This window comes from Styela clava, chromosome 13 (assembly GCF_964204865.1).
Source record: "Styela clava chromosome 13, kaStyClav1.hap1.2, whole genome shotgun sequence".
In the NCBI taxonomy this organism is placed as follows: domain Eukaryota; kingdom Metazoa; phylum Chordata; class Ascidiacea; order Stolidobranchia; family Styelidae; genus Styela; species Styela clava.
The window spans coordinates 12,992,163-13,011,356 of record NC_135262.1 but is presented as its reverse complement, the minus strand read 5'-3'; the positions used below and the strand labels follow the sequence as shown (position 1 = coordinate 13,011,356).

The 19,194-nt window shown below is 33.7% G+C and overlaps 2 protein-coding genes across 2 annotated transcripts; both read right to left on the bottom strand.

Moving 5' to 3' along the window:
* Window positions 1-58: 58 nt before the first annotated feature.
* LOC120333742 (uncharacterized) lies at window positions 59-6,054 on the bottom strand. The gene is made up of 12 exons (XM_039401096.2): window positions 5,894-6,054; window positions 5,265-5,340; window positions 4,732-4,870; window positions 4,266-4,452; window positions 3,920-4,033; window positions 3,680-3,813; window positions 3,281-3,400; window positions 2,560-2,771; window positions 1,996-2,162; window positions 1,487-1,877; window positions 1,023-1,213; window positions 59-930 (listed from the first exon to the last, which is right to left on the bottom strand). Exons 1-12 carry the CDS (start codon window positions 5,973-5,975, stop codon window positions 743-745), a joined length of 2,001 nt encoding a protein of 666 aa, XP_039257030.2. The 5' UTR covers window positions 5,976-6,054; the 3' UTR covers window positions 59-742.
* Window positions 6,055-11,593: 5,539 nt separating this feature from the next.
* Window positions 11,594-17,037, bottom strand: LOC120332468 (uncharacterized). The gene is made up of 13 exons (XM_078119458.1): window positions 16,911-17,037; window positions 16,594-16,669; window positions 16,068-16,184; window positions 15,800-15,938; window positions 15,326-15,512; window positions 15,079-15,192; window positions 14,843-14,976; window positions 14,425-14,544; window positions 13,676-13,887; window positions 12,955-13,121; window positions 12,446-12,836; window positions 12,045-12,235; window positions 11,594-11,957 (listed from the first exon to the last, which is right to left on the bottom strand). Exons 1-13 carry the CDS (start codon window positions 16,990-16,992, stop codon window positions 11,836-11,838), a joined length of 2,052 nt encoding a protein of 683 aa, XP_077975584.1. The 5' UTR covers window positions 16,993-17,037; the 3' UTR covers window positions 11,594-11,835.
* Between the last annotated feature and the right edge of the window lie 2,157 nt (window positions 17,038-19,194).

Sequence of the window (19,194 nt, the reverse complement as noted above, 5' to 3'; positions counted from 1 at the left end):
CATCCCATATCGATTATGCCTGTCCCATGGGATTCCCATTAGAATAAAATTGAATAAAAATCGTTAAATTTAGGTTTAGCGTCTACTAAATGGACCTTTCCCCGACCTTTGACCCTCGGATAATTCTTCCTATACTTTACCATTGCAAAATTTTCGGGGCTATTTTAAGAGTGCGTTTGCGAGTTGGCGCCTGTAAAATGGGGTATGTGTTACAAACCATCATTATGATTCATCGCATACAACAATCGGTACCGTTACCGTTAAAGTACCGGTAAAGAACTTGTATACATATTTACGCGTTTTCATGATCAACACAGGAATTAACGAAGAAAGTAGCGATACGATGTGATTTCTGAAGGTGCAACAATACCCTATTCAACAGCTTTAAGCTTAAGCTGGAAATCGTTCCGTGACAATCTAGCTCTTCTTTCATATCTTCATTCTGATTATTCTCCAGTTACGGTCGGCTAAGACTCGTAGTATTTGTTATCTAAAACGTGGGGTAGAACTAAAAAGCTCGTTTGCTACTCGCAGGCACTGGACAATTACTGTTTTAGACCCATAAATTACAACAGAGGCAACCTTACTTATGTTCAATGTACATTGTATAATGCAGTAAATAATTACAATCATTGTTGCATGATAAAATCCTATTTCGCCGACGATTGTCTTCCCACCATCCATATGCATATTTTTGTCAAGTACCCTATCTGGATCGAGTTAGTATTACTTTGCAATAAATTTAACACATAGCATAAAATATAAACAAATATGGTGTCATAATTGTGGATATAAGTAATATGTTTGGTAAAGGTGCCTGTTGTCCAGAACTCGACTTTCCAGAGTCAGACCATGTACCGCACTTCGGAAAGTCTTCGGGAGGCTTGATCCATTGACTAGGTTCTCCTACTCTGAATACCAATGACATCCCTAGGAAAAATATATTAATTCATCAAATGAATGTAACTAATTCTGCTGGTATATAGCGAGTATGAAGTTAAATATACAAAACGCGAGTTTACCTATATGCAAATGGAAGGATAGATGACAATGGAAGAACCAGACTCCGGGATTATCAGCAAGAAAACGAACAACTGTGTATCCACCGTTAGGAACAATAACAGTGTCTTTCAGAACTGTGTTAAAATTGTATTCAATACTGCCGTTAGCATGAAGTTCTTTCACCAATTCGGGAGAGAGAGAATCGCCAACTCTAAAAAAAGCAGTGTACTTTAAGTTAAAATAGATTGTTTTGCAAATACTCCAAAACTTAAAAAAGATATATTTAATATCTAAACAAAATTTTATATATAATGCACCCATTTCGTTTTGTAGGTCGTAATTGAACACTGAATATTTTTTGTATTAAATTGCTGAATTCACGTTATTACCAGTATGAAAGAAAAAAACGTAACGGATTTTAGCGATTTCAAAATTGAATAGCACTGAGAGCAAGCGACTTTAAACGTATTTAAGAAAAGCATACTTTTTCATTGCTACCACTTTAAAATGCTGTCCGTGTAGATGCATCGGATGACCAACATCGACAAATGGAAATCCGCCTTCGTCATAAATTACCAACTCAACAAGATTACCAATACCAACGTCAATCACGTGAGTACAAGAACAAAACTCTTCATCGCCACAAAATTGAGAACGACTTTGAGTCCAATCACTCGCCTCAGGAAAACATAGATCATCATTATCGATATTATTAGATTGCGTTAACATTGGATACTTTGGAACAACAAAGGATATGTTGTTAAGTTTAGGAAACAATAGTTTCTTATAGTCGGGATATAATTTCGGATCGTTGAACGAGGGATGACCATTCATGTAGATGTCAAATCCGATAAAATGCGTTTGGTCTGGTGTATCTGAAATGAATGATTATATTTAAGTGATCAGGCAAAATTATTGATTAAATTAACGCATATACAAAACGCCAGTCTAACGAAAATTACACTGACTGAAATGTGCTGAATGAATGTTTACCTCGGTACCTAGACTGGTCTAGGTATAAATCAGAATGCTGTGGCATCAAGGACGTTATCTGAATGTTGTTTGGGTCAGTGGAATTGCTCCATTGATTGTTCAATTGCTTCACATTACTTGTTAAATTAGGAGACGCAATTATATCAACTTCTGTAGCACCTTGATACCTTTTACAAGTAAAAAATACTCAACAAACGAATTCATGCATGTTAATGCAAGAGGAAAATGTAGTTACTGTTGGAGCAGAGCCAACATTAACATTCTTAAAAAATGAACACGGATGTCAGAACGAAATATCAAATCTTTCCCCGTAGTATATGCACCAAGATGTCGGACATTGGAACTAGGTTACTACTAGTTTAGGGTTTGGACATATTTCATTATAATTTTCTTATTTTAGTTCTATCATGAGTTCGGGGACTAACCAAGTACCTCCCGTACAATTTGTAGCTGAAATTATGGCATAACCCTATCCGCCTATCTTTATTCACATACTACGGAAATACCCCCAATTGTCCCATTTGTTTTACGTTTCCCACATGAAATGAACGAATTTGTTGTTACTTCAGAATAGCTTTCTGTGTCAAATCATTGACGAAGATGGCGCAAATTTCCAATCCCCGTACACGAATCCAGTAGTTTGAGATTTCATTTGATGCATCAACAACAAAATCGAAACTTTCTCCACTGTGGATTACAATCGACGAAACTAACATTGGCTTGATGTCATAACCATCTGTCGCTATGACATTGAGTTCATGTCCGTCGATAGACACCTATTATATAATATGTAATGATAAAATAACCAATCACAATTGTAACAATCAGTAGAGGTTACGAGAGACTAACTCCCTATCCCTTCTCAATGTTTTTGTGCCAGTAGATCTGTGTGCTGCATATAAAGCAAGGATGTGTAGCAGGAATGAAAAAAAACATACTATGCAATTCAAGAGTACTGCTGCACACTAACACAAATGTATTTATTTCTATAACGTTTTGTTGGACCAAAATCAGACTTCCTCATACAAGCATATAGTTTCAATTTCGAGTTTAAAAACAAGTGTTCATGTTTAATTTCGACAGTGTAAATATCATGTAAAAGGTGAGTCAGTTGCAAGTCATTAGTTGAAAATTGAAGTAAAACAATATTTTATCAAATCCAATCATTAAAAGTATATCTCAGATCACGTTGTCTCCTAAACTTTCAAACCATACAAACTTGGTTTGAACTTTTCAATGATAACCTCAACCATAGCAACAGCATGGTGAAAAGTCTGTAATTTACCTCAAACGAACAAAATGCAGCACTGCTAATCATACGAAATTTATATCGTTTATTCTTTTCAACAGTAAAAACTTTTCTTGGAGTAGAATACGTGATGTTAGCCGTTGTATTGAAAAATTCCTACAAAAGAAGAAATATCCTTTAACAAACAATGGATAATGATAACTTCAAATACGCAAATAAAAGTATTTCATTCTATTCATAGTAATGAAAATTTATTTTTGCTAAACTTTGCTTTTTCTTAGTCATGATAACGAATATTAGAAATTTAAAGTCGATCAGATTGTACAGAATAACATTTCAACTTATTCCTTTGAATTCTAAATTATTCTTGTCATGTTTTAATCACATGAGATGAGATCAGTATTATATTAATGTTATATTATTCTAAATACTTACTTTGAAAACACCTTTCCCGTTTATTAATACATTATCTCCAATAAACAAGCCGAAATTATGATGAGACGATGCATATCTATCTAAGGTTGTTGTATGTAACCAATCCATCAAGAATATAACATAGTCGTCAGAATCTAGAAATCAGAATTGTCCATGTTTTGGTAAGTATTATTTTCCAACTCACAACTAAGAAGAGAAGTTTGAATATTGGTCGATATATATAAATTTAAAAATACATACCTACGTCATATAAATCTCGATGGGGATCTTGATCTGGAGGTCTGTTTACAATGAGGGGACCAGCTAAGCCGTCAGCCCGTTGAAAGCCAGAATGCGAATGCCACCAATGAGTACCTAAGTACAATACAGAACACCTACCGTATTTTACACAGATAGCATGAATTTGAAAATAGTTTCCCATAAGGCTGTTACATTTTCTGACGTATAATATTTAGTAGTAAACCATTGAACTAAATGACTTTGACTTTCACAATGTTAGAAATTACAAAAATAAATTTTATGGTCAATCATATAAACTGTTTTAAGATAATTGACACAGAATGCTTTATCTTTTATGCGTATATACCTGGTGGGTCTGCTAAAAACTCATAAGTGAACGTTGTTCTGGATGGGATGCCACACTGTGTTATCATGGGAACACCATCCATGTGTGGTGTGTCTTTCATAAAAAGACCATGCCAATGAATTGTGACGCTTTCGTCATCAACGAGTTGATTGTCAACCACTACACGTACAGTATCATTGTAACAAACCTGAAATACATAACATATGTTGAAACTATTTTAATCGTTGTAGAGAAAATTTTTTGAGAAAATCTGGAAAAGATGTCACCCAAAGTATAGAATATATCTTAGTTGTAATTATTGTCAATATTGTTTTAGAATTTCATTCACTAAACATTGTTGAAGTCAGGTATACAAACACGTGACTAGCTTCTGGACCACGTTGGATACACAATTTAAACAATTCAAGTTAACTAGATAATAAAGTTTGATAATTGTGTAAAGTTTGAGTGCGTGGATATCAGTTACCCTGATTGAGGGCCCTTGAAACTGTCTGTTCACAGTTACCAACGGTCTATTAATACCATCCGCAGGAATACAATGAGGTCTCGAGCAGTCGTCTGCAACAAATGGACAATCGTAACATGCTTTCGACATTGTGTAGTACCTTGTAAAGAATCATTACAAATTTATAGCAACAGAAACATTTTATGCATCGTTTTTTGGCCTTTCATTCAAAAACAGTATAGGTACTTTAATCTTGTAGTTAACATATTTTAAATGTTCTGGTATAATAGGTGCTTTTGAGACTTAATAATAGTAATAATTAGGTTTACTAGAATTTCTTTGCTAAGCCATAAACATAGAATCAGTTATTTAAATTCCCAACCAGTCTATAATAGTAATCTATCTTTTGGATATGTCTCATTCACGAAATATTTATGTGAGGGTCAATTGAAAAACATTTTCATGTTGAACTTTTCTCGTCGTTCAATAAGCAAATATCAATTCTTCATGACAATAGAGCATATGTATATTTATGAAAATCTGAAATATCATACCATTCAATTACAAAGTCGTATTCACAAATTTTTGGTGATGGAGGGTATTCACACTGTCTGTCGCATGGGTGGAGATCTTAAAATGGCAAATAAATACTAAATTTTGAATATTTCGTCACTTAATGCATTTAATTTCAAGAAGTGATATTGTCAGTGTTTGCGCTAATTTAGGGATTTAAGTTTTTAATTTGGTGATTGTTTTAAGACAGGTTTAAAGAAACGAGTACCTAAATACGAAAATAGAAAAGTTACGAGTGATAACTAAAAAAGACTCTGAATTATACTATGGTGTGATAGATGATGGATACGCACATCACTATCGCAAAAAGCGCAGAATAAAAGGTACTCCCGAAGTATGTGCACCAAGATGGCGGACACCGGACGTCGTATGTGTAGTTGTGTACCAGGTTAGGGACAGGCCATAATTTAAAGTACAAATACTACGGGTGTCACTTTTCTAGGAAATAAAATAAGGAAAATTGCAATGACGTTCCGGCGTCTGCCATCTTGGTGCACATACTTCGGGAGTACCTTTTATCGACTTTGACACATATTGTATTTTTGCTTGCTTTTTGTTTTGTATCACATTTTTTAACCAAACGAACACAGTATGATTTAAAATACCTCACCTTTACTATGAATCAACGTTGTACCAAATGCATGTAAAACAATCAGGATTAGTTCACAACGCATCATTTCTCCTTTGCTCATTCAAAACCAGATACAATAGTACAATACTAATAACTATACAATTACAAAGGTAAAATAAATACTGTGAAATCCGATATTTGTAAGCGACGATAAAAGTTTATATATTTTATTAAACACAAACACAACTGCAATGCTCAAATATATGGACACGAAATTGTTAACGCCAATTCCACAAACGCCGTACAGTAGGCTCCATAAAGTACAGCAGAAATTTGCTTATAAAAGCACAAAAAAGGTATGTATATATTCCAACACTTATTTTTGATATTTTAATTAATATTTCAATTACCTAGTTTCCAAAAAATGAAATATTTAAATGAAGAGAGAAAATGATAAAGGAAATAATATGCGAACAAAACATCTGGATTGGGAATTGATAAATGCAGTTTTGATTGTGCGTTTTTTGCAATAAATGTAATTTTGGAGAATACTATTCAAAAAACGACTACATTTAGAATAGATATTAAGATACTTGTTCACACTACACTCGACGACTATTTGATGCTATACTTTCTTTATTTTTTTTTTATCTTTAAACTTGAAAGCAGCAGAATTTTTATCTCAATGCAGTAACGTGTTTGACCCGCCATTCTATACGTTCGACATTGAGCGGTATCTCGGCAGGGCTCGTTTTCTGGCTAACAACAAATCACAAAAAGCCAATCACGTACTTGAAGAAATGACATTTTTGAAGGGAAGTCTGTGTTTGGCAAGCCGTAGCTACAAAGCTAGTCAACCATGAATATACAAAGCAGTACGAGTTGCACGCATACATTTTTGTCACCCTATTTTTCTGTCAACTTTACAAATAATGTAATACACATTCACAATCCTTACGCGTTTGTGATATAGCTGCATCCAAGTGGAAATATTTTTACTGCTGATGACGATGCCAACATAAAAATGAAACGTCGAAACTATTTCAGCCTCAAACAACAATACACTATCACAATTTTTTTTAATTAATTACAGCAGTTTTAATTAAATGCAAGTAAAATGATAAAATGCCCTAAAAAAATCTACAAACAACATATAAAGAAGAACTTAATATTTCGTGAGCATTTACGGTCCTACTCAAGTGTTACATGCTTGGAATTGAGATTTTTCGATCGCATGTGACCGAATATACCGTCAAGTTCGATCATCAATGACTCAAAGAATAGAACACATTCAGATTATAGTTCAAGTTCACAAATTTTTGTGACACCATGGCTAAGAAACGATATAATAACAGCACGTTATGTTACCACATGGACCAATTAAATTTGTGTGTTTTTATGCATATTTTCTAACTTAAAGATTTTATGAAAAATATGCGGTAATCATTGCAGCTTCAAAAAGCGATTCCAGCTATTACGTATTCGTCATAGTTATTTTTATTACGATGCTTAATCGCGCCTTTCGCCCTAAAACAATTCACTTTATAAGTACCCACTGAAATGTCAATATATAGAAAGTATTGCTAATGATTTGGCTTCTGCGGGACTAACTACTTATACTTCTTCTAATCTTTTGTATCGGTGGATCCGTATGCCTAAAATAAATGCAAGGATGCTGTAGCAAGAGTAAAGATAACTATCCAAAGTGATTCAAGAGTCTTGCTGCACATTAACGCAAATATATTTCTGTAACGTTTCGTCTAACCAGGGTCAGACTTCTTCAGACATAACTCAACCCTAATTAGAAAAGCAGTTGCATACATATATAGACAATCAGTGTAAAACTATTGAAGTTACGCATGTTAAATGATTAATAAAATCGTCGAATTCTTGATTAATAATAACAGCGGGTGTCTGAAATGAAAGGTCTTTGATGAGATCTCTCTGTTTTTAAGTTCAACAATTAGGTCCAGATTAAACAATGGTGTTTTATGTTTCCCAGCATTGGATTATGCAGGCACCCGTTGCTTATTATGTAAGCTATTCAATTAGAATTAAAAACATGCAACGTGCCTATTTAAACTTTTTTTTATATATTACATAATCCACTCAATTTGATTGGATCAAATTCAATTTGAACTTTGTGTCAACTGTCAATATACCACGTCGTTGCTCTTATACGTTCAATAGTTGTTGAATCTAAACACATTCAAGTAGGCTATGCAAATATGCCGTTGAACTTTGAGTGTCTTTTGATTTTGATCCAAACCCATCTGCCAGACGTTTTAATTGGACACGTTTAGTGGACATAACGTTTAGTTTTGTTGTTATGTTGTTCTTTGACACTTTTTGTAAACCTAGTGGAAATATATATTATAAAACACTTTTCTCTTTGATCAATTGCTTTGAAATTTTTAGTGGTTAAAGATGAAATTTTTCTTCAGAAGCCTATTACTTTTATTCATTTCAAATATTTCTGTTAACTCTGTAAGATTTGTTTTTGTTTGCTATGACGTCACTAAACGTTCTGCGAACGCATATGCAGGCACTCCTCTTTTTGATCACGTGTCATCGAACGTTGGCGTGACGTCGGATTCTGAAAGTCGTTGCTCAAAAATCGCAAGTTCTTCGAGGTTACCGGTGAATAGCGGTGATGCTAAAGGTACGGTAGACCGTACTGTACTTCTTCGTTTGGTGTGAATATATTTGTGGACTGTGGTCTAGACTAGAGGTACGGTAAACCGTACTTCACTGATTCGCTTGGTGTGAATATATTTGTAGACTGTGGTCTAAAGGTACGGTGAACCGTACCGGTACAGGTACTGTACTGCTTCGCTTGGTGTGAATATATTTGTAGACTGTGGTATCTGCTGTTATAATACCGTGATAAATCGAATAAGTTGGTTTTGCAAAGAAGAAGCGTCTGGCATTACACGTAGGAGGGGGAATAGGGGGGTGCGTGTTTTTGTCTGTTTGATTGCTGTGATGTGGTGCTTTGTTTATACAGGTACTTATAAGTCACCGCATATGATTTTTGGGGAATTGCGTGTCCATATATTTGAGCATTGCTGTCTTGTTAACATATACGTTCCGCTTTTAAACTTACCGTTAGAATTCTGTCCCGCGTCAATGACCTGCGTGCGAGCTGAAAGTATTGTTTATATGATACACTGTTATCAAACATTAAATGAAAATATTGTAAAAACAAATGAAGACATTTTCTTCAACATACACGTCAAAGATAAGCTATTATGGATGAATGTATAAAACATATTGACTGAATAGGTCTCGAACACACACTACCTGTTTGTTAAAAGATTATGGTAGGACCACGAGAATGATATTTTTTCAAATATGGGATGAGAAAATTATACATGTAAATGGGATTTTGATCAAACGTTAGTATTTTATTTATATTGATGATGATATGCTATTGAAAAATCTAGTATTACAAAAATGCTGGTAATTTATTAGGGCAATCAGATGAGTAGCAACCAAAAATTGTCATAAGATCAGTATGCATGTAAGCACATGTTAAAACAGGTAAAGTAGCTTTTATGCTACTCACAGTCGCTTTTCACCGAATTTGTTGATAGTAACAAAACACAAACATACAGTATCCGACAGTATACCGCTATACGTGTAGTTTCTAATTGTAATATATACCTAAAATTTGAAACGATAAAAGGTTCTCGATTCAAATAGTTTCAATAATAATAATCATATCATTGCATGCCACAACTTAAAACATGTATATAATCCCATATACTCGTATGTAGTGACAATTCCGAGTGAACTAAAAATAGTCGATTCGATTTCGGCCATTTTTCTTTGTGATCAGAAATTTTTACTTCAAACAGTCCTTGAGGTCAGTCGGTGCTTGCAGAGGACTAAGTTTTGGGGGCTCCCGAAGTATGCGAACCAAGATGGCGGACATCGGCATGTAATATGTGTACTAGGTTAGGGTTAGGCCATAACTTTAGGTATAAATACTATGGGAGGCTCTTGGCTAGTCTTCGAACTGATAATAGGACTAAAATAAGGAAAATTGGAAAAAAATTATGGCCTAACCTGTTACCCATGTTACGTTCCGATGTCCGCCATCTTGGTTCGCATACTTCGGGAGCACCTAAATACTTTTATATACAACAACTACACACATATATATTTTTTCAGCTAAAACTGACTTTCAGAAATACCATGATGCGCATTTTCAGATAACGTTCATATTGTATCTACCCTTGTGGCAGTCAACCTTGCAAAATCCGAAATACACGTAACAAGTTCTACGAATTTGCATTAGAAAACGGCAACCAAGTGGTATAGCCTAAAGGTCTTTTGTTTAGACGAGGGAGATAACCATGCAAAAACGATCAAGTGTAAATGATTCCATACATATTTTATATAGGTGTGGAACCAAGCCATCAACTTCCACTTTTTTTTGGTGGAGTGGGGGTTACGAAAAACAGGAAAAAGAGATTCTGTAAGATTGTAGCCAATTAGTTGTTATGTAACTACAAAACTACACCAAATTGGCCCAATTCGTGAGAAACTTATGAAAAACAAAATTAATTATTTCCACAATAGCAATTATCAACTTCTCGAAATCCAATTTCAAATTTTAATAGCCTTTCGGTACAATCCCATGTAAAAATAAGTTTCTTTCCAGTAAATTTCCTAAGCTACCCAGAAACCGGAATGACGCGTTATTCTTCCATTATTAATGTAAAAATATGTTTCCTTATTATATTTTAATTGCTCTGTAGTAAGCTATATACAGTATTCAGCAATGTGATTTGTGTTAGTCAGACAAGATTTAATCTAATTGCGTGTGCATTGTATTTCTGTATATATTGTCGGAATTGCAATAAACTCATAAGGTGTTTTCAAACGTCTCTTTACTACAGCCGAAGGCTATCGAGTTCGAGTTAACGAACGCAATACAAAATTATTGTCAGTCAATGCTGGGGTTATAATACACAAACCAGACCAATCTATAAACAATCTATGTGTGGTGATAACCAATCACTACAAGATCTGTGAAAATACATTTCAACAGTGAAAGAGAAAGAATGTGTTACGCAACGGCCAGATTGTCCAGCTATACCTGAGACAAAATACACCCCAAAAAAAAAATATATAAACATGATACTGTTAAAATTTAATTTCCAATATCTGTAAATAGGGCTTCTAAATCTAAAAAATTTACCCAAAATTCCTACTTCAAAAACATCCAGTGATACAACTCGTATACATGTCAAGTTTAAATCCTTCTAACTCTGCATTAAAACATAAACTAGAAACACGACTGTATGTGCATTCAGGTGATTTGGGATGATATGCTGTATTAGGCATGGTCAAGTATGTGATTTAGCAGGTTCGGATGCGTGAAAAAGTACAGGAGCCTTACATGATTTTTATGCTTTTCCTTCTATATGCTGCATTAGACATGTACAAGTACGGTATTTAATTGTTAAGCTCGATCGCATATAGATGTACAGGAGTAGAACTTGACTTGTATAGTTATTTCCGCGTTTTTATGATCAACACGCAGGAATTAACGAAGAAAGTAACTACACGATGTTACTGCTGAAGGAGGAAAATACCATTTTTAACGGCTTTAAACTGGAAATCGTTCAATAGCAATCTAGCTTCTTTTTTCATATCTTCATTCTAATGATATTCTCGATTTCCAATTGGGAAAATGACTCGTAGTAAACCCATACAATACAACAAAGAGTAGTTTATTTATCTATTTCATGTTCCACGTAGGCCTACATTGTATAACACAGTAAATAATTACAACCATTGTTGCATGATGAAATCATATTTCACCGACGACTGTCCTTCTAACATGTATATATATATATGCATATTTTTGTTGAATACCCTATCTGACTTGAGTTTACTTAGTATTACATTGTAATAAATTTAACATATAGCATAAAATATAAACAAATATGGTATCATGTTTATGGATATTAGTAATATATTTGGTAAATGTGCATGTTATCCAGAACAGACCATTTACCGCACTTCGGAAAGTCTTCGGGAGGCTTGATCCATTGCCAAGGTTCTCCTACTCTGAACACCAATGACATCCCTAGGAAAAATATATTAATTCATCAAATAAATGTAACTAACTCTGATGATATATATTAAGTATATACAGAGACAGACGCCATGTTACCTATATGCATATGGAAGGATAGATGACAATGGAAGAACCAGACTCCGGGGTTATCAGCAATAAAACGAACAACCGTATATCCACCGTTAGGAACAATAACAGTGTCTTTCAGAACTGTGTTGAAATTGTATTCAATACTGCCGTTAGCATGAAGTTCTTTCACCAATTCGGGAGAGAGAGATTCGCCAACTCTAAAAAAACCGTGTAGAATTTAAGACAAATAAATTAGACTGTTTCGCATATACTTCAAACGTTACATTATTATTAGAACAATATAAGCACTCAATAATAATAACAAAATTCAGCAATTTCAAAATTGAATAGCACTGAGAGAAAGTAATTATTATTAGAATTATTATTTGATAAACTCACAAACCGAAAAATATTTAAGAAAAGCATACTTTTTCATTGCTACCACTTTAAAATGCTGTCCATGTAGATGCATGGGATGTCCAACATCGACAAATGGAAATCCGCCTTCGTCATAAATTATCAACTCAACAAGGTTACCAATACTAACGTCAATCACGTGAGTACAAGGACAAAAGTCCTCATCGCCACAAAATTGGGAACGACTTTGAGTCCAATCACTCGCCTCAGGAAAACATAGATCATTATTATCAATATCATAAGATTGCGTTAACATTGGATATTTTGGAACAACAAATGTAATGTTGTTAAGTTTAGGAAACAATAATTTCTTGTTGTCGGGATAGAATTCTGGATCGTTGAACGTGGGATGACCAGTCGAGTAGATGTCAAATCCAATAAAATGCGTTTGGTCTGGTGTATCTGAAATAAATGATAATATTAAAGTGATCAGGCAAAATAATTGGATAAAACAACGCAAATACAAAACGCCGGTTTGACGAAAATTACACTGACTGAAACGTGCAGAATGAATGATTACCTCGGTACCTAGACTGGTCTAGGTATAAATCAGAATGCTGTGGCATCAAGGACGTTATCTGAATGTTGTTTGGGTCAGTGGAATTGCTCCATTGATTGTTCAATTGCTTCACATTACTTGTTAAATTAGAAGACTCGATTTCATCTTCCTCTGTAGCACCTTGATACCTTTTACAAGAATGATACTCTGTACTACGAAAATAACTGATGCATGTTATTGCATGAAGTAAATGTAATTAATGCTGGAGTAAAGCCACTAATGACAACAACAAAAAAGACAAATTCTTAAATATTGGACACAGATGCCAAAACGAAATATCGAAATTTTTACAGTAGGATACCGGTAGTCAGATTACGATAACATTAGACGTTTTGATGACGTGATTAAACAAAATATCAGAGGGAAAAACAAATCCTACATAGCCCGCAGACATTTATGAAAAAATAAAAGCCTTCCAGCTAGAACAATAATCTTTATCCACTAAAAATATCAAAGAAATTGTAACAGTAACAACAACAAGAATACTAACCACAACAACAACTAGAACAACAACAAATTAACAATCCACAGATCCACAAAACGATCCAAAGATCCACCTTTTGTCTAATAAATCAAATCTTGCAATATATAAAAGCATATAGGCTGAGTTATTAGTAGCCATAGACAGCAAATAATCATCTTCGACTATGCTGCATGAAATAAATTACAAATTTGTTGTTACTTCAGAATTGCTTTCTGTGTCAAATCCTTGCCGAAGATGGCGCAAATTTCCAATGCTCGTACACGAATCCAGTAGTTTGAAATTTCATTACATGCATCAACAACAAAATCAAATCTTTCTCCACTGTGGATTACAATCGACGAAACTGAAACTGGCTTGATGTCATAACCATCTGTTGCTATGACATTGAGTTCATGTTCGTCGATAGACACCTATCATAAAATATAAAATACCCAATCACAAATACAACCAATTCTTCCTCAAAGCCTCTGCGGCAGTGAATTCGTATGCTGCATATAATGCAAGGGTGCTTTAGCGGGAATAAAAAAACCATACTATGCAATTCAAGAGTACTGTTGTACACTGACAAAGATGTATTTCTTTAACGTTTCGTATGACAAAAATCAGACTTCCTCAGACACAAATTATAACCACTTTATTGTTTACCACTTTACAGTTATCTTCATTCTTGCTACAGCATCCTTGCATTCTATGCATATGAATATCAGGTCAAAGGTGAGTCAGTTAGAAGTCATCAGTTAAAAATAAATCAAAGTAAAAGAATATTCTATCAAATCCAACCACTAAAAAAGTATAGCTCAGATCAAGTTGTCTCCTACAATTTAAAACCATACCAACTTAGTTTGAATTTTTCAATTTGGCCCAAATGTTGTAAAAAATGGGCGTCCAAGTATGAGTTATGATAACCTTATCCATGACAACACCATAATGGAAAATCTGTTATTTACCTCATACGAACAAAATGCAGCATTGCTAATCATGCGAAATTTATATCGTTTGTTCTTTTCAACAGTAAAAACTTCTCTTGGAGTAGTATATGTAATGTTAGTCGTTGCATTGAAAAATTCCTGCAAAAGTAGAGGTATCTTTTAACAAACAATTAATAATAATAAATTTATATACGCAAATGAAAGTATTTGCATTTCAAAAAGTTCTAATATTCAAATCAATAAAAATTATTTTTACTCGCTTTTGCTTTTTCTTAGTCGACAGATAATCACGTTAACGTACAATATGAGTGCAAAGTTGATCAGATTGTACAGAATACCAATTCAACTCCTGCCTTCGAATTCTACATTATTTTTGCCATGTTTTGACCACATGAGATCATTATTGTATAAATACTATATTATTAAAAATGCTTACTTTGAAAACGCCTTTTCCGTTTATTAAAACATTATTTCCAACAAAAAAGCTTGAAGTATGATGAGAAGATATATATTTATCTAAGGTTGTTGTATGTAACCAATCCATCAAGAAGATAACATTATCGTCAGAATCTGAAATTAGATCAGAAAAGGAATATTTTCCAACTGACAACTACGAAAAGAAGCTTGAATATTGGTGCATATATATGTATATATAATTTTAACAATACATACCTACGTCGTATAAACCTCGATGGGGATCTTGTTCTCGAGCTCTGTTTACAATTAGAGGACCAGCTAATCCGTCTGATCTTTGAAAGCCAGAATGCGAATGCCACCAATGTGTACCTACGATAAGTAAATCACTGAATAATAATAGAATTGACTGACTTTGACTTTCATAAAGTTAGAAGTTTCAAAAATAGTTTGAATGGTCAATCACATTAACTAATTAGGACGAAAAATGCTTTATCTTATATACCTGGTGGGTCTGCTGAAAACTCATACGTGAACGTAGTTGTGGATGGGATGCCACACTGTGTTACCATGGGAACACCATCCATGTGTGGTGTATCTTTCATAAAAAGACCATGCCAATGAATTGTGAGGCTTTCATCGTTAAGGAGTTGATTATCAACCAATACACGAACAGTATCTTTGTGACAAACCTGAAAACATTTTTATGATTAAATGTTGAAAATATTTTTAATATTGTAGAGAAAATTTTCTGAGAAAATCTGGAAAAGATGCTACTCAAAGTACAAAATATATCATTATCTTATTTATTGTCTTTATTGTTTTAGAATTTCATTTACTTAACATTGTTGAAATCAGGTTTACAGACCTTTAAGACTAGCTTATAGATCACATTGCACACACAATTTAAACTATTCAAGTTAACTAGATAATAAAATTTAATAATCGAGTAAAGGTGGAATGCAGGGATATCAGTCACCCTGATAGAAGGTCCCGGAAACTGCCTGTTTACAGTTACCAAAGGTCTACCAACACCATCCGCAGGAATACAATCAGGTCTTGAGCAGTCGTTCGTAACATTTGGACAATCGTAACATGCTTTCGACATTGTGTAGTACCTTGTAAATATTCATTATAAATTTAAAGCACAATTTAAACTATTCAAGTTAACTAGATAATAAAATTTAATAATCGAGTAAAGGTGGAATGCAGGGATATCAGTCACCCTGATAGAAGGTCCCGGAAACTGCCTGTTTACAGTTACCAAAGGTCTACCAACACCATCCGCAGGAATACAATCAGGTCTTGAGCAGTCGTTCGTAACATTTGGACAATCGTAACATGCTTTCGACATTGTGTAGTACCTTGTAAATATTCATTATAAATTTAAAGCAACGGTAACATTTTTATACGTCGTTTTTGGGCTTTTATTCAGAAAGAATACAATCATCCATTGATATCTGAGTATAGTTATTATTTTATTTTCGTAGTTTACAAATGTAATGGTATAGAAGGTGCTTTTGAAAAATAGTAATAATTAGGTTGACTAGCATTTCTTTGCTAAGCAATAAACATAGGTCAGTTATTTCTATTCCAAACCAGTCTATCATAGTAATCTATCTTTTGCATATTTCTCATTCACGAAATAATTATGTGAAGGTCAATTGACAAACATTTCCGTGTTGAACTTTTCTCGTCGTTTAATAAGCAAATATCATTTCTTTATTACAATATAGCATATATGTGTATTTATAAAATTATGAAACATCATACCATTCAATTACAAAGTCGTATTCACAAATTTTTGGCGATGGAGGGTATTCACACTGCCTGTCGCATGGGTGGAGATCTTAAAAAAATGGTAAATAAATACAAAATTTTGAATATTTTGTCACTTAATGCATCTAATTGCAAGAAGTGATATTGTCGGTGTTTGCGCTAATTTAAGGATTTACGTTTTTAATTGGCCGATTGGTTTAAGAAAGTTTAAAAGATACGAGAACCTAAATAAGATAGTGGAAAATTGAAAAGTTACAAGTGATAACTAGAGAAGACACCAAACGAACACAATATGATTTAAAATAACTCACCTTTACTATGAATCAACGTTGTACCAAATGCATGTAAAACAATTAAGATTAGTTCATAACGCATCATTTCTCTTTTGCTCATTCAAATTTAGATAAAATAGTTTACTTTGAAAATACGATGGTAAAAAAATGCTGAAAAATCCGATATTTGAAAGCGACGATAAAAATTTACATATATAATTGAACACAAACACAACAGTAATGCTCAAATATATGGACACGGAATTGTTACCGCCAAATCCTCCGAACGCCGTACAGTCACAAAACGGTATGTATGTTCTAACACTTATTTTTGATATTTTAATCAATATTTCAATTACCTAGATTCCCAGAATATAATATAATTAAATAAAGAGAGAAAATAATATGCGAACGAAACATCTGAATTGGTAACAGATAAACACATTTTTGATTGTGTGTTTTTTGCAATAAATGTAATTTTCGGAGAATACTATTCAAAAAACGACTACATTTAGAATATATATTGAATGATTCTTGTTCGCACTACACTCGACGACTATTTTACACAATACTTTTTTATTTTCTAAATCCAAACTTTGAAGCAGCAGCATTTGTATACCTTATCGAGTTAACTTTCGCACTCCATATTGCCATTTCAAATATTTTCAATAGTTCAATGCAGTAACGTGTTTGACTTGCCATTTTATACGATCGACATTGAGCGGTACCTCGACAGGGCTCGCTTTCTGGCTAACAACAAATCACAAAAGATGATCACGTTATTGAAAAAAATGACATTTTGAAGGGGAAGTCTGTGTTTGGCAAGCTACATACTAGACAACCATGAATATACACAGCAGTACGAGTTACACGGATTGGAAACCCTATTTTTTCTGTCAACTTTACAAATTATGTAATACGCATTCACAATCCTCACGCGTTTGTGATATAGCTGCATCCAAGCGGAAATAGTTTTACTGCTGATGACAATGCCAACATAAAGAAGGGACGTCGAAACTACTGCAGCCCTAAACAACGATACATCATCACAATTTTTATAAATAAATTCAATAGATTTAATTAAATGCAGGTAAAATGATAAATTGCCCTTCAGAGAATCAAAAATTAAATATTTCGTAAGCATTGGCGGTCTTACTAAAGTGTTCGTGGAATTGAGACTCTTGGATTGCATGTGTATGAAAATACCGCCAAGTTTGATCATCAATTTCTCAAAGAACAGAAAACATTTGTATTTTAGCTAAAATGTCTATGTCTCAAAGAACAGAAAACGTTTGTATTTTAGCTCAAATTCACAAATTTTTGAATACTGTAGTTGAGAAACGAAATAACGTTTTATCACGACGCCTAACAAGTCACTTTACAAGTACCCACTGAAATGACAATATATAGAAAGTATTGCTAATGATTTGGTTTCTGCGAAACTAATTATTTTTTCTCCATGATTTTGTGCCGATGGATCCGTATAATGCAAGGATGCTGTAGCAATTGTACAGATGACCAAGTGATTCAAGAGTCTTGCTGCACACTAACACAAATATATTTCTGTAACGTTTCGTCTAACCAAGGTCAGACTTTCGCAGACATATATAATACAACTATATAACCTTCTTTATTTATGTATTACATAATCCACTCAATTTGATTGGATAAAATTCAATTTGAACTTTGTGTCAATATACCATGTCGTTGCTCTTTGAATGCTCTTACACGTTCAATAGTTGTTAAATCTAAACACATTTAAGTATGCAAATATGCTGTTGAAGTTTCAGTGCTTTTTGATCTTGATCACCGTGTACCTTTCAACGTCTTTGCAGAAAAATGTGATGCACTGCATGTTCAACATTTCTGATCGACTAACTGTTCGATAAATCAATATTAAAATATATGAATGGCTTATTGTAATACGATAACTTTTGGCCGCGAACTCGAGCATGATTAGTTTTAACTTGACAAATGAGCGCAGCGTTTGGAAGAGCACTATACCAAAATGATTTATTGAAATCCGCGATTCCGTCGTCTATTTTCAGGCAAGTCAGTCGTCAATGCATCATTAATCTAGGTGGAAGTTTTGATCATGCTTCGAGAAAAATGACATTTAAAAATCGGAATATAAATTTAATGAGTTTTCTATTTCGACATTGGCTTAAAAATATTAAGCATTAAACTGAATAAACAATATGTATACCGCTCGTATTTTGCATACTGCGAGCAGTGGAGAAAACCCAAGTCATAGGTATAGCAAAACACGAAATGCGACGGGAGCAATTTAATACAAAATGCTATAGAAAACTGCAAATAAAAA

What these genes read in the sequence shown, in the direction of transcription:
- LOC120333742 (XM_039401096.2), bottom strand. Translation starts at nt 5,975, where the DNA reads ATGAGCAAAGGAGAAATGATGCGTTGTGAACTAATCCTGATTGTTTTA. An exon ending in AACGTTGATTCATAGTAAAG is followed by an intron (nt 5,341 to 5,893) that starts GTGAGGTATTTT and finishes TGCCATTTTAAG; the next exon opens with ATCTCCACCCATGCGACAGA. An exon ending in ACACAGAAAGCTATTCTGAA is followed by an intron (nt 2,163 to 2,559) that starts GTAACAACAAAT and finishes TACTTGTAAAAG; the next exon opens with GTATCAAGGTGCTACAGAAG.
- LOC120332468 (XM_078119458.1), bottom strand. Translation starts at nt 16,992, where the DNA reads ATGAGCAAAAGAGAAATGATGCGTTATGAACTAATCTTAATTGTTTTA. An exon ending in AAAGTGGTAGCAATGAAAAA is followed by an intron (nt 12,236 to 12,445) that starts GTATGCTTTTCT and finishes CGGTTTTTTTAG; the next exon opens with AGTTGGCGAATCTCTCTCTC. An exon ending in ATCCTTCCATATGCATATAG is followed by an intron (nt 11,958 to 12,044) that starts GTAACATGGCGT and finishes TATTTTTCCTAG; the next exon opens with GGATGTCATTGGTGTTCAGA.